The 14,264-nt window shown below is 47.2% G+C and overlaps 1 protein-coding gene across 2 annotated transcripts in view; it reads right to left on the minus strand.

Annotated features, from left to right (window-relative positions):
- Positions 1 to 1,024: 1,024 nt before the first annotated feature.
- The window catches only part of LOC119551099, a 50,082-nt gene continuing 36,842 nt past the window's right edge, over positions 1,025 to 14,264 (minus strand). The window contains exons 2-9 of one of the 2 annotated variants that reach the window (XR_005219527.1): positions 8,718 to 10,389; positions 8,464 to 8,658; positions 6,055 to 6,220; positions 5,824 to 5,977; positions 5,614 to 5,759; positions 5,342 to 5,555; positions 3,634 to 3,898; positions 3,182 to 3,322 (exon numbers count right to left, since the gene is read on the minus strand). Coding sequence is in view for 1 of the 2 variants with exons in the window: in XM_037860278.1 (XP_037716206.1) it covers positions 1,236 to 3,322; positions 5,342 to 5,555; positions 5,614 to 5,759; positions 5,824 to 5,977; positions 6,055 to 6,220; positions 8,464 to 8,658; positions 8,718 to 10,389 (4,634 nt within the window). In the remaining variant the exon portion in view is untranslated. Of the gene's footprint in view, positions 3,323 to 3,633; positions 3,899 to 5,341; positions 5,556 to 5,613; positions 5,760 to 5,823; positions 5,978 to 6,054; positions 6,221 to 8,463; positions 8,659 to 8,717; positions 10,390 to 14,264 lie in introns of both variants that reach the window. The other variant, XM_037860278.1, reaches the window with a different exon arrangement.

Raw genomic sequence — 14,264 nt, forward strand, 5'->3', positions numbered from 1 at the left:
TCTTAATGGTCAGCATCGCATCGATCAATCAATCAATTGAACATTTATTCTTTTTTTAAAAGAACTTTTAAAACCTTGTCTCCATTCATAACTGATTTTGAAGTGAAATGGTGGAATAAAAAATAGGCAAGGAGCTAGATCTAGATGAATTAGATGAGTAAATTAATTTCGTATCGATTAACTTAACATCTTTCACGATTTTAAAATTTTCTAAGCTTGGGCCCTGTTTTAAATAATTTTTTGGTTTGATTTTTTTTAAATTGTTAGCTAGGATAATAGATAATAGAAAAAAAGGAGAAGAGAAGATATTTTTTTCTATTATCCCTTTTCATCCTCTGCTCTGTCACTTTTTAATGCTAAAAAAATCAATATTTTTGAATCAAGGCGCCATATGCTCTTCCTCTTCCATGGATATGTCCTATTTTTCTCGATCTGGTAGCACAAAAATTATCTTAAGAAAAACCCCACTGCGAGCTAAGAACATCAGCCGAGAGAAATCAGTGCTGAAAATAAACTTAAATATGGGTTTGTTTTTTAATGACAGGAATATATTATGACAATACATTTTAACTCTGAGAAGTTTACAAAAGTGTTATTTATTTAAAGCGCCATCTGACGGCTTTATTGAACAACTACAGCAGTAGCGCCATCTAGCTCTGAATGCTAAGCGAACATAATGTAAAACTTGTTATGAAGAGGCCTCTGTCATCGATAAGGTTATCGAAATTGATTCATCAATCGATAATTGGCGCCAAAATTCAATTTATTTTAATAAAATTTATATTTAAATTAATGCTATATAAATGGGTCTGCCGAAACCTTTGGCCAAACAAATGACATAGTTAATCTCCAATCAAACTCCAATTAATTGATGCATACTTCTGCTGCATTTTGCGGTCTTATTTGATTGGGCCCGGGGTTCGAAGGTGACTCTGCAAGGACTCCTCGTTATTATATATTTGACAACCCCTCAGTAATTAAAAAAACAGAACATGAATTTAAATTTAAAGAACTCTTTTTATTATCAAAGTGATTACGAACTTTATTAAATGACTCTGCGGTTAAGCAACTAAGCTCTAAATATAAAACAGTCGACTAACGGTATCTAAGATTAGCATTGCATACAAAGTGTGTATTGAACACTTGTAACTATGTACATGTAGAAATTACAAAGGAATTGTGTTTATGGCAATGGGTCGTTTACAACGGCTCGTCCCATAGGGATCATGAAGACCCTACTTGTTGAAGTTCTCGATCTGCTGAAGGACCCAACTCCGGGAGGCCGACTGGCAGACGATGACGCCCGACCTCTGCTGGATGAGCTGATCCTTGGAGGGCTTTGGGGCAATCTGGGGTGGCTGATGAGGACGTGGTCCCAGAGGAGGCGGCGGAGGCGGACTGCTGGGCCGGCGCAAATGGACGTCGTACTCCCCCGAACGCTTCTCGTTGTCGTCACTGTAGATGGCCGAGTCCCGGAAGTCATTCTCCAGACTGTCCTCCACTTGCTGCTCGTACTCAAAGGTGGCGGACGAAGGATCCACGCCTGATTTCTTGCGCTGCTGCTCGCACATGCTGTCGCTGGAGGAGGAGGTCAGCGAGAGGACCGAGTCCCGCTCCGAGTGATTGAGGACCCCCAATCCAAACAAGGTCTTGGGATCGGCATAGTCCACATGGGCCATGCGCTCACCCACCGCCTCGCTGCCCTGGCGATGCAAAACGCTCTGGCGGCACATCTCGCTCACATCGGAGACTCGACGCTCCGGCGGTCGATTGGAGCGCCCAAAGGCCAGGCTCAGGTTGTCGATGGACTTCAAGGCCCGAGGAAGCAGCGAGCTCTCTGATCCCGAAACGGAGTTCTTGGGCAGGTGACGTGATCCGTGCTCCTGCACCGCCTCCATCGATAGATTGATCACCGTGCTCTGGCTGTCCCTTTTCAGGGTGGACCCCGATCCCGTTGAGGAGGTCGAAGTGGAGGAGGAGCTGCAGCTGTCCCGCTGGACTGCCTCCTCGCCCACACGTTGCAGCACTCCTTCGGGCGAGTAGACCAGGGTCACATAGTCAGATTCTGGACGTGGAGCTGCTGGAGCAGTCTTGGATCGCTTCTTCAGCATTTGCGAGGACTTGGCACGTCCCATTACGGGTGAGAATTTGTAAGGTACATGCACATTGCGCAGCAGGGTTTCGTAAATGGGTTCCTCACCCACCGAATCAACCTCCTCCCTGCGTTTCTTCTTCTCTTCCTCCACTTCCAGAGGCGGAGGAGATCTCGAGGGAGGGCGTGGCGGCGGCAAGATGGGTCCACGACTTATGTCGGGACTAACTGGACTCACAGGACTTTCGCGTCTCTTCTGCTGCTTGTTGTAGATCCTCTCGAACTCCTTGGTGTTCTTGAGCAAATCCAACACTATTTGAGCATCCCGCTTGGACTTCTCCGCCGGAGACAGTAGATCTGTCTGTTGTTCCTGGCTGTAATACTGATCCGCTGAAGACTCGTCCAGCGTGGAGGCCTCTTGTGCCAGTTCGATCTCCCCATCCGGACGCAGTTCCTCCGTGGATTCGGTTATCTTGAGCACAGTCGTACTGCTGCTATCGAACTCGCTGAGATCCATGTAGAACCTGGAGCAGCTCTTGGTGTTGCTAACTCGCTGCTTCTTCAAGGTGGCTATCTTCTTGGGAATCGTCTTGTGGTTGTACTGCTTGACCTCGAAGAAGCCCTTGCCCTTGGTCTTGCGCTCGCTGAGATCGGGCTTACTGCCCCTCAAGGAGGCGGCGCTGTCCTCGTCCTGTTCCCGCTCCCTTTCGGCCTCCTCCTCCAGACTGAAGCCTCCAATCCGCGGCACCGACTTGCTGCGCTCCTTGAGAGCCTTGTAGCTGAAGACGGGGGAATGCGACTTGGCACTGCGACTCCTTTGATCCCGCAGGATGCAGGTGCACGCCTCCTGCTGATCCTCCTGCTTGGCATCCTGGCCGCACTTACAAGGCTCCTTCACCGGAGTCTTGGTCTCCTCCTTTCCCCCAGCATCCCGCTTGCGATATCTCATGGCAGCAGCCAGTTTCTGCAGAGCAGTATCGTCTAGGCTATTGTTTCTGGCCAGAGGCTTCGAGGGCTTCACCTGGCCAGCCACCTGCTCCTCCTCCTGCTCCAGGGACTCGTTGAAGCTATCGAAGGAGCTGGAGTTGGCCACCGTCTTCCGCTTGAACTTGGAGTTCCGCTGGCGAATCTCACTCCTCCGACAGGCATTCCTTCGCTCCAAGTATGTGGGAGTGGAGTTACTTCCCGAGTGCAGGCTCCATTTCCAAGTACTGCGATCTGGCGTCCGATCTGCATTTAAGAATGATCCATTAGTCAAGATCTGAGTCAAAACTTTAGAGTTAATGAAAAGCGGTGGGGTGAGTGATAGGAGGTTGTGAGCGAAAAACAAACACCAGTGAGAAATGCATTCTAAAGTATCGGTTAACAGCGGATCATGCAGTCGTTAGGATCGATTGGTTAGTTAGTTGGTGCTGGTTAGTGGGTAGCGTTCTCTGTACGATATGTGGTTGGGAGTTAGGATGCATGCAAAACACAGACCCCGATCGAGTTAGAAGGCCAATTAAAGCTAGCAATCCAAATACGGTTCTCGCAATACTTACTAGGCTCTTCGGACACCAGAGTTACTTTTAGCGAACACTACGATTACGATTAGCATGTTTAACAATTAGATGTACTGGGGTTTACAGTTGTCTATAGCCCTTATTTTCTGTCTGATCGAATTATATTTTTGTTTTTGGTGGGTATTTAGATCGGTTTCAGTCTCTGGGTGTGGGGATTTAGCCTTAGAACGCCTTAAACACTAATCAAAGTAGTTTCGTTTCTTTGTTTTGGGGTGTTTAGTTTTAGAATGCATCACTGGTAGTACTACAACGGTAAACATATAGCATTTCGTAGAGTAGAGTTAGATCAAGTTGAATTAGTACTAGAGTAGGACACCAACTAAGCGGGGTGGAGGGTGGCCCAAAACCCCTAACGATCGAGGAAAGTGGGTGCCTGTGCCTGTGATGGAGCCCGAGGTCCGCAATTAAAATGCGCCTACATCGGGCCCAAGTAATAAATCAGCCCGCCGCCGAGGCGTCGACAGATTTGGCACGATCTTGGCGAAAGGCTAGCGACTCGCTTGCCACTCGGTTATGTCACTTAGTCGCAGCTGGAGCGTGCGAATCATAAGTGCACCGCGCGCAAGAGTGGGTCGAGTCGAGTCCTCCATGTGGCCGGGATTAAGGAGAGCCCCCAAAAGTGCAGAGAGAAAAATGTCTATCCACTAATTTATGATTTCTAGTACCGACATGGGCATACACGAACTTCAATAAATGTTAGATTATGGTTAAATCATTCCTAACATCCGATTTCAAGTGGTACTTGAATACAAGTACTTTTAATAAATCATAATTAAACCTATCCAATTAAGGTTTTATAATATTAATTTATTGCCAAATGTGGATTTTTAAGAACTGATTAATCTTTAATCCAACTCCAAATACATTATTAAAAATTCTTAAATACACTAATTATTTGTGTAAAAATAAGTATAAGAAAAGCTTTAACGATAACTAAACCATCGATTACAGAACAGAGATTCTTATTAGAAAGTAAGCATAACGTTATATCATTTCAAAGCACAATAATATTATATTTATCTTACTCATAAGAATATTGTTATTAGCTTTAACCTTAGCCCCAAGTATATCAGGATCAGGGGATACAATGTCAAAAGATGGTCACCTTTTCTCTATAAGCTCCCAATAACAGATGTTTATTAAACAGATAAAGATACAGTCTATGTAAATGCGATCCAGAGGAAAGGCATTCTTTAGGGAACTGTTAAATAAAGCGGACGTGTTTTGATAATTTATATTAAATTATGTTATTCGAAGTAAAGCAATTACCCTTGCACAATATAAAATATTAGAACAAGCTATATCTATATTAATAAATTTGTATTACTAGTGGGAAAACCTTTTATATTAAGATAAGTTATGATTTACTAAACAACAAAATAATGTTAGTTACAGGGCAGAACTGATTTAGCTGCACTTTTCTCTGTGTGGCTCTCCTGCTCCCAGGCCGACAGGCATTACCCAACTTTAACAAGTACCCGCATGTGCACAACTGTAGGCACTTCATCATCTCGTGCAGTCCCCAATCCAAATCGTTAAGTGTTTTGGCCACATGACAAAAAACACAACAAAAACGGGGGAAAACGGGGCAAATCGGGGAAAACGAAAAACAAAAACAAAAACAGCAAGAGCCCTAGAGCCAAGCCAAGTTATCCAACTCAGCCGAGCTGGGATGAGGAGCACTCACCTTCCTCGTTGCCCAGCTGGTAGACCAGCTCCTTGGCGCGCATCGGAATGTCCAGCTTCTCCAGCATGACACCTTTGATGTGCTGCGTCCAGATGCGCTTCTGGTCACGATTCCGGGCCGTCAGCTTGATCTGGTGGCGCGGCTCGTCGAAGGGGATGACATAGAAGCTGGTCGGCTCCCCGGGCAAGTGTTCGCTGAGCATCAGATTGTTTTGCTGCGAGATTTGGGTGTTAGGAAGGTATCTCACAGATTGCTGGGTCCCACAGACTCACCGAAATGTAGGTCTTGAACTGCAGGCGGCCGTCCTCCTTCTGCTTGGTGATGATCAGCATGGTGGCGAAGAGGAGCACCAGGCGCTGCTTGTTGTGCTGCTCCATCAGCAGTCCCTCCTGACGCAGTTCACCCAGGACAGTGAGCTCTGGAGGGGGAGATATCAAAAGGGAGTTACTTGTGGGCTAAGGACCACGCTCAATCCCACTCACCTGGTCCCAGCCAGCCGTCCAGAATGCCGGACAGCTCCTTGACGCGACTCTGCTGCTCCTGCTTGCGCTTCACCTGGTCGATGTTGTGCGCCACCTGGCGCATGATCACATGGGCCTCGGCCACCTCCTTCACATCGCAGTGCTTGCGCAGACTCTGTGGATGGATGGAAAGAGCAAGAAAGCCACCATTAAGGACTGGCACTCGGGCGATCAACCACCTTCCCCACTCACGTCGAGAAGCAGATGGTACTTGAGGATCCGCTGCACCGGCTTCAGGAGATAGGATCCCAGGGGCAGGCGGTGCTGGAGGAGCTTCTGCGTGGAGGCCAGCAAGGAGTTCGTGTGCGTGGCCTGCAGCAACTTGGTCAGCAGCGAGATGGCTTCCGGGTAGCTTGTGCTGCGGGGAGTAGAGAGAAGGGGATTTATGACATGTGCTTTAGGTCTTCATCATGGTCGGCATTAAATCTGAATTTCAAATCAGTCGCTTGGGGCAGTTTGGGCAGTGGGAGGCACCAGGAGGCACTGGGAGGCAGTGGGAGGCACGATGATGTATGCGGCGTGTCATTGGGGGCGACAAATCAAACCGCTGCCATCGGATCCCGCTCTCCAAATTGGCAGCGCGGCCAGGTAAACGCCAGCGTTTAAATGGAACATGGCGTGCCTGGATTGCCAAGAGACGCCATCGCCATCGTCTCGTTTCGTGTCATGCTGCTAGCCAACTGCCTATCGAGATCGCCTTGGAAGTCGTTACCGTTCTTGGCAAAAGGCCGAAGCCACAAACGCAGTATCGAAGATGGAGCGAACACGCCAGGCCATTGTGGATGTTTCCCCAGAATCCCCAACCAGGTCAGATGTGGTCTTACTTCAGAGGGATTATTAATTTTGATACATAATATTGGTAAAGATCAAAAATTATTGGGAAATTGTGTAATTTAGTCCCAGAAGGGTTTTCGAATTGATGTTAATGCCTTAAATGTTTGGCTAAGGCAGTTTTTATTTAAAAAGCTCTCCTACTCTCTGAAACTTGTTAAAAGATCAGCGAACTATATAAATAACATTTAAGTAGAAGCCTTTTTATTTTTGACTGTGACATGATTAATTAAAAATTCTTTCTTGTAGAGTTCACGTTCTCGGGTGAATTTATTAAAAAAATCCAATTAAACGTAACCTTAGCGATAAGACAATCTAAGAACAGATTACTCTATGGTAATAAAACGGCTAGGTTTCAGATTAACAACGATCTTATACTTTGAAAGTGATCCCAAAAGGTCTTTAGTCTTAGAATTAATCACACTGTCAGTATTTGATTCTAGTTTTAAGTAGAGTCTCAGAGAGTGAACAACGTTGGCTGGTGGTAGCAGCCATGCCAGTTGGTAAGTGTCCCAGATTCTGGAGTGCATAGAGCAAATGGATAACAGAGGATAATGGACAAATCCGGGATTTGGTTCTGAAATATCTTTGTTAAAATCTCAGCTATAGAAAAAACATTCAGTCAGTTAGGTAATATGATTTCATAAAACATATAACATAAGTACTCGAAAGTGAAAAACGGAATCTTTGTATTAATTTCAACTGATTCCGAACTAACACCAACGCTTCCCCGCAGATAAACCAGGTCGCTGGGTGCCCGCCGCCTTTGGAGATGTTCCGCCCAAGGCCGTAAAGGGAGGAACCGACAATAGAGATCAGCTGTTCATCGCCCGGGCACGTCACAAGGGTTACCTCATTCCCGGCAAGCTTCAGCCATCGCATGGGGTCACCTACGTGGCCTACGGAGGTAAGGAGCACAGAAAGGTGCTGTACGAGGTTCTCTGCGCCGCCGAAGGTCGGTGGGTGTATGTGGAGGATGGACACGTTCCGTACAACGCCATGCCCGCTGGCAGAATCGCCACGGGAGAACCGCTCTATATCGGCCGCGTCTGCCACAATCGCACCGTAACCCTTGGAAAGGTCCATCCCTCAAACGGATGCTGCTACGTCCCTTACGGCGGCGAGGAACTGGCCTTTAAGAAGTTCGAGATCTACGTGATGGACGCATATCCATATGTATAAATTCATAATATTCATAATATTCAAAAGTTGAACATTTTTTTATCCGAAGTGATATATTCTATAAATACTTTATAAAGCTTTTCACTTGATACTAAGAAACATCGCGAAATCGACTTTAATAACACTATTAATGTTAATGTTATCAAATCATTTAATTTTTATAGCTGTAAATGGATTATCTAATCTTAGTTTGAGTTCCCCTAGTAGAAACTAAATGTATTTAAGAGAATTTTATAAATTTACTTACTCGACAAAATGTTAAATTGTTATATAACGATACCAATCTTTGATGCCAGTGTCCGTTGTTTATAAGAAACCCATAACTCCCTAGGGTTTCTAGGGTTATAGGATTTTCCCCTATGCTCCCTTAAAAATATTTTTGAACCTCATCATGACGATATTTTTTCTGGGTTGTGATAAGAGTATTGAGCTTTGCACTTTTAATGACTACCTGAACGATTAGCAACTGATAAGAATGAAATGATTCAGCGGTTGAAAAAAGAAGGGAATTCCCACAAAAGTTCAGGGGCTTGACAAGCGCTATAGACAGAGTCACATAGGCAATAGTATACTCTACCGTCCACTCACCAGTAGGTTGTGTACACATCAAAGCCCTCGCGCAGGTCGATGAAGCACCTGGCGATCCTCCCGGGATCCCTTCCCGTGTTGATTAGCCGCTGCAGGAGCATCGAGTTGAATTCGTAAATCTCTTCAATGTTGGCGAAGAGTATTTGCAATTCGTCCACGCGCAGACAGGCGCGCTCCTTCCAGTCGAGCAGGTACCTAAAAATATGCAGTGATTAGATCCTTGGAGGGTATACTTTATAAGAAGGACTACCCACCCCTTGATCACCTGTCCCAGATCCTCGACGAAGCTTCGCTCCGAGTCCACGATCTCCAGGCAGGTCTTCTCCAGGACACTCATCGCCGGCGGATGATGTGCGTCACCCAGCTCGTTCTCACTCTCCGCCAGGCTCTCCACGCTGGCCAGGTAGGAAGTGGCCGTCAGCTTGCCGTTGAGCAGTTGATCCGATCCCGAGCTGGAACTGGAGGAGGTGGAGCAGATGGAGGAGGAGGACAGCGGCCGGTTGTTCAGCCGGGCCAGCTCACTCAGCCGGGCGGCGAACTTGGGCTTGATGTCGGTGAGCCTGTCCAGACTCTCCGCCGACAGCTTGTTGGCCTCCTCCAACGCGGCCAGCTGCTCGGCAGTGGGCAGCTTGAGGGGCACCCCACCGCCCAGGGTGCTGGCCTTGGCGCCCAGGCTCTTGGTGCGGGCGTAGGTCAGCAGGGGGGAACTGCAGATGGTGGAGGCACAGGCGGCGGAGGAGCTCCTGACCAGCGGCTTGCTGACCAGCGTCTTGTTCACCGCCTCTATGAGCTCCGCCCTGGGATCCAGTCCCCCTGGATCCGCCAGTGTAAGTCTCTCCATGTGCTGCGTGACCAGGTCAAAGTTAATGGTGTCCACTATGTCGACGGGACTCAGAGGTTCACTGCACACAAACTCCTTGGGCTTGGGCGGATTGGAAGTGGGCTTGGGCTTGGGTGTGGTCGGCGTGCCAGGTGTTCCTGGCGTGGCCGGCTGGGCGTGCTGCAGTTGCGCACTGGTGGCCGCCAGCTGTTCCATCTCGATCAGCTTGATGCTCTGCTGCGAATCGTACCGCGGCAGGGTTAGCTTTCGCTTGTGGAAAGGATTCCCATCGAAGTGGAAGGGAGTCCCTGGAACGGACTGGTTCGTCGGTGTGCGATCCTCGTCCATGGGTTTCGACTTCTCGAAGGCGGCGAAGGCCACCGAGTTTAGATACTCGTTGCTGGAGTCGAAGGTGGAGACCAGTTCGCTGCCGGATTGGGTGGACAACTTGCCGGTGATCTTGGACAGCGGTATGTGCGACAGCTTGTGCTTGGGCGTGGAGCCACCGACAGGAGGTGGCCCACTATTACCGGTCTTTATGTACCGCCCCTGGGTGGGACTCCTTTGGGACTGGGACTGGGATTGGGATGGCTGCTGCTGCTGCTGGTGCTGCTTCAGTGCCTCCGCGGACACCGCCTCCACGGGCTGGATGTCCGAGTGCGTGATGATCCTGTGGACATTCGGAGAGAGTATGCGGATGTTGCTGCCCCGTCGACTGCTGCCGTTCGAGGCGAGGCTGCTGCTGCTGCCGTGGATGTGCGACTCCTGGCTCCTCCGCTGCACCACCAACCTGCTCAGCTGAGCGCCATCCGGTTCGTCCCGCAGGCCCGCAACCACCAACGGAGCAACTGGCTCCTGGTGGCCCAACTGGGTGCTGGAGCTGGCTAGCGTGTAGCTGGCGGAGTGGTCATCGCTGGTGGCGACACTCGAGCGGCTGCCACTCGAGGAGGACGAGGAGTTGCTGCTGCTGCTGCAGTTGCTGTTGCTCCGCTTGGGCGTCGAGTCGCCGCTGCTGGAGGCCTTCGATTCGTGAGATGTCGCAGTGGGAGCCGCTGCCAAAGTGTCGTAGATGCCCAGCAGCGAGGGTGCCAACTCTGTGGTGCTGCCTGTAAATCGAATGGAAGGAAATGGGGTTTTAGTAAACAGATAAAAAAGCCAGACAGTCTTATAAATGTTATTTTAAAAATAAACAAAATATGGAACCAAGTGATTATAAGTTACATCACCACTTTTTATTATCCCACGCTTTATGTAACATGTTTTGGATAAAAATCATGGCTCATCATCACTATACATAGAACACATGGAAGAAAATTCAAAAACCTATTTAAAAAAATATAAGATAATTTATAATATTTAAAAATTCTATGTGCCAGTGTTAATTTTCTAAGGTATACAAAGTTCTCAAAGTTGTATTTTGATTATATACTATAGAACGCCAGTTTCACAGGTTAAGTATTCTTGGTTCTACTTTTAAAAATTCCATTAAAATTATGAATACTAATACTATACATAGCATATTTCATATAAAAACAGGTTTCATAATGTTTAACCAAATTATTATGAGTATATTGAAATATTGCGTTTAATTTTTACAACTACGAGAACGTGTTGCGAACGAGTTTCGAAGGCAATTTCTATGTGAAACGCAATAACAAAGTGATGACTAATTGGGGTGATAAGTCTGCCCGTATTCTTAACCTCGTAAAGCGCGTGGCGAGTGGGCGGTGTCTAATGCCCCCCACCCATTCTCGAGACCCAACCCAATCGATCCGATCCCCACCGATCGAGGTGCTGCAATGTTGATGGGCCTGAGCGGCACACATGCTCGTAATCCCGCGATATTTGCCATAATTTTGTTGCATAAAATGATTTATGCCGGGGCAAACAGCAGAGGGGCATGGGACGAGGGGCCTGATGTATTGAGTTGTTTAGCCGCAGGATGCATGGCCAACGAGCCAGCGAGTCAGAACGTGGCCATCAGTCAGGGAGTGTGTGCATTCTGGCCAGGGATCGAAGTTGCAGTTGGAGCCGGAGAAGGAGAGCCTTGAGCTGGACTCACTTGGCCTGGTCTGCTGCATAAATAAGTAGGTTGCTGCTGTTCGCCTGCCTGGCGGCCTGACATGTGAATTGATATGCCAACGTAACATGGCCAAAACCGCAAGGCAACTAGCGAGCAGCAAGCAGCAACCAGCAACCAGCAACGGGCAACATGAGGCAACTGAGGCAACATGGCAGAACAACGACCCGAGTCAACGGCAATTGGCATGAACATTCCGTGGCCCGCTCATCATTTCTCACAAACGGTTCAATTAATCAAAAGCGCTCACAACTGCGGATTTAATAACATTATCGACAGGGGGACTTGATCTATAAATTACAGATCGCGTCAGTCAACAGTCAATGGTGCATGCAGGCACTTTTAATGATGGCCTGCAAATTGCAGTTCGAACCGGGTATCGTATTGTATTTAGGTTCTATAAATAAGAAATACCAGGCACAGCTTTCTGCATCTGCGAGTGTGACTGTGAGTGCCTCGCTTCGTCTTGGCCAACTTCATTAAGGCCACTGTTTATGTGATTATCTCTTAGCACATTTGGCTAACAACCCAGCAGACTAACATCCTAACAGCGTAGCAGCCCATACATCTCACTTTCCGCTGAACAGAGAGGCTGAGCAAATCAGGCAATTAACTTTTTAAGACAAAACTCCGGCCCACGTTGCGGCTACCGGTTTTCAGCTATTCAGATTCTTCCAGGCATTAGCATCATCCTCAACCGCATCCATACCACATCCACATCCACATCCCCAGTAGCCGACGGGGCACTTTTCTCCTAATTGCGAATGGTGTCAATGTGGCCTGGCTTCGGTTGGCTTCGGTTTTTCTGTAGATTTTTCCCCTGGTTGGGCAACATTTTGCCAAGCCACGAACAACAATTAGTTGGCATGAGTAGTGCCACGCCCACTGTCAGACCGCCGCTGTGCCGCCTGTCTTTTCGGGCAGACTGACGACAACTCGTAAACATGATTTGTACATTTAATTTTCCATCATTCTGTTTGATTATTTTGCGTGGGCCGCGAGCGCAGACATTGCAGATATTCGCCCATCCAGCGGCCAATAGATAGTTGCTAAGTCGGATGCAAGTGCTCGGATGCAGATACTCGAGCTGGCCATCATCCTGCAGGCTGACCCAGTTAGCCGACGGGACGGAGCGTTTTGCTTAATTGCCAAAACGTGGGCTGCGACGACAGGTTCTCCAATGGCTTTTCGTACACGTTAAAAAATCAGATTAATCATGGAAAATTACTCTTGAGAAATGTGAATACCTATATAAGATTCTTCATTTGCTTCTTACATTTTTTACCGCATTAAAATCATAATGTCGGCAGCCTCCCGTTAAGTACGCATGTGCAATAACTCTGGTTATACTCTGCCGCCACACAAACAGTGTACAGTAAACTACAAAAACAAGTGAAAAACAAAATATCACTGATGTAGATGTGTATGTATACATTTGAGGAACATTGAACAGTAATGTACATCATTATCTTTGTTGATCAAACAAACCTTGCTTGAAACTTTAAAGATCATTTTACTTAAACAAAAGATTTTCATATATGTAAATATGTTTTCCTGAATCTTAACTTCCCAGTACAGATTTAGATATATTTAAGGTACATACATTTTCCTTATCAACATTGTGTCCTCAATTCGTTTGAATATCTTTGTTTTTCTAACCTTACCTTGTTTCTTAACTCTCAAGATCATTTTCTTTAAGCAAAATATTTGCAAATATGTAAACATTTTTCCCGGTGCAACAAGTAGAGTCTAATCATTGCCACTTGCCGGCAAGCATTTAATTAAAAGCCAACAGCTGTGGCCGTTCCAAACTATTTATGGCATAATTCCGCCGCGATCTGGGTAAAATGTTGGCCAGGCCGGGCCGGACCGGGCTAATCTGAGATCTGGAATCTGGCCGGCGATCTCCGCAACCGGAGTGGCCAACAAATTCAGCCTGTCAACCCAGCGAAACAATGCAAAGTAAGCTCTGTCATTTTGCAATTTGCAATTGGAGTAGCCCCTCACGGCCCAAAACACAACAAAAAAAAGGGTGTCAGGGCCAGAGGTGCAGAAGGAGGAGGCAGTTCTCCAGTCTGGTTTCGTTTTCCAAATCCAAATCCCTTTAATGCCCCGGCGACAAAGTGTCTTATGTCCACAGACGTAGCCGTAATTTTCTGCAGCGGCTTCAGGTGTCCGCTTCGCACCTGGACAAGCTCCCAAAGCCGGCAATTTATGGCTGGCCTGACACAATTTCATAAGGCCCCCAAAGGCTCCATCTCGCAGTCGCAGTCGCAGTCGAAGTGGAAGTATGGCCTGAAGATTACGCGATTGTGGCTAAAAATAGCAGACGCTAAAGGTCAACCGGCCCCGAAGAAGATGCAGCTGCGTGCTGACTGATTTACAAGCCAAGTGCAACTCGCTCATAAGTTGGCGACTCGACTGGCGACATTGAATTATGCGAGGCGAGGGAAAGTGCTGTCGTCGGAATCTCAATTTGAATCCGAATCCGAAACCAAATCGAAATCGAAATCGACAGCGTTCAAATGTTGCACCTTCGGATGGAATGGGAATGATGTGGTTTGGTATGAGGCATATGGTGTATGGCATGGAATGGATTGGTATGCGATGACATTTTATTTATGCACGGCGTGGCCAGCTGTTGAGAGCATTAAATTAATGCGCTTAGTCGCCATCATCGATGTCCCATTCCAGGTCCGCGTCTGGCAATTGATATTTTAATCGCCATTTCATTTTGTCTCCGCGACTTGACTTGGCGCCATGGTTAGTCCGGTGTTTAGGGAGCTGATACACAGAGAGAAAATTACCATATTCTTGGAAAATTGGATATTAGACAGATTTTAGAAAGGAATCGATTCATAAATCAGAATGCCACAGCTTAGAAACATTATGCAATTTTAG

The sequence above is a fragment of the Drosophila subpulchrella genome, chromosome 2R, assembly GCF_014743375.2.
Source record: "Drosophila subpulchrella strain 33 F10 #4 breed RU33 chromosome 2R, RU_Dsub_v1.1 Primary Assembly, whole genome shotgun sequence".
NCBI lineage: Eukaryota > Metazoa > Arthropoda > Insecta > Diptera > Drosophilidae > Drosophila > Drosophila subpulchrella.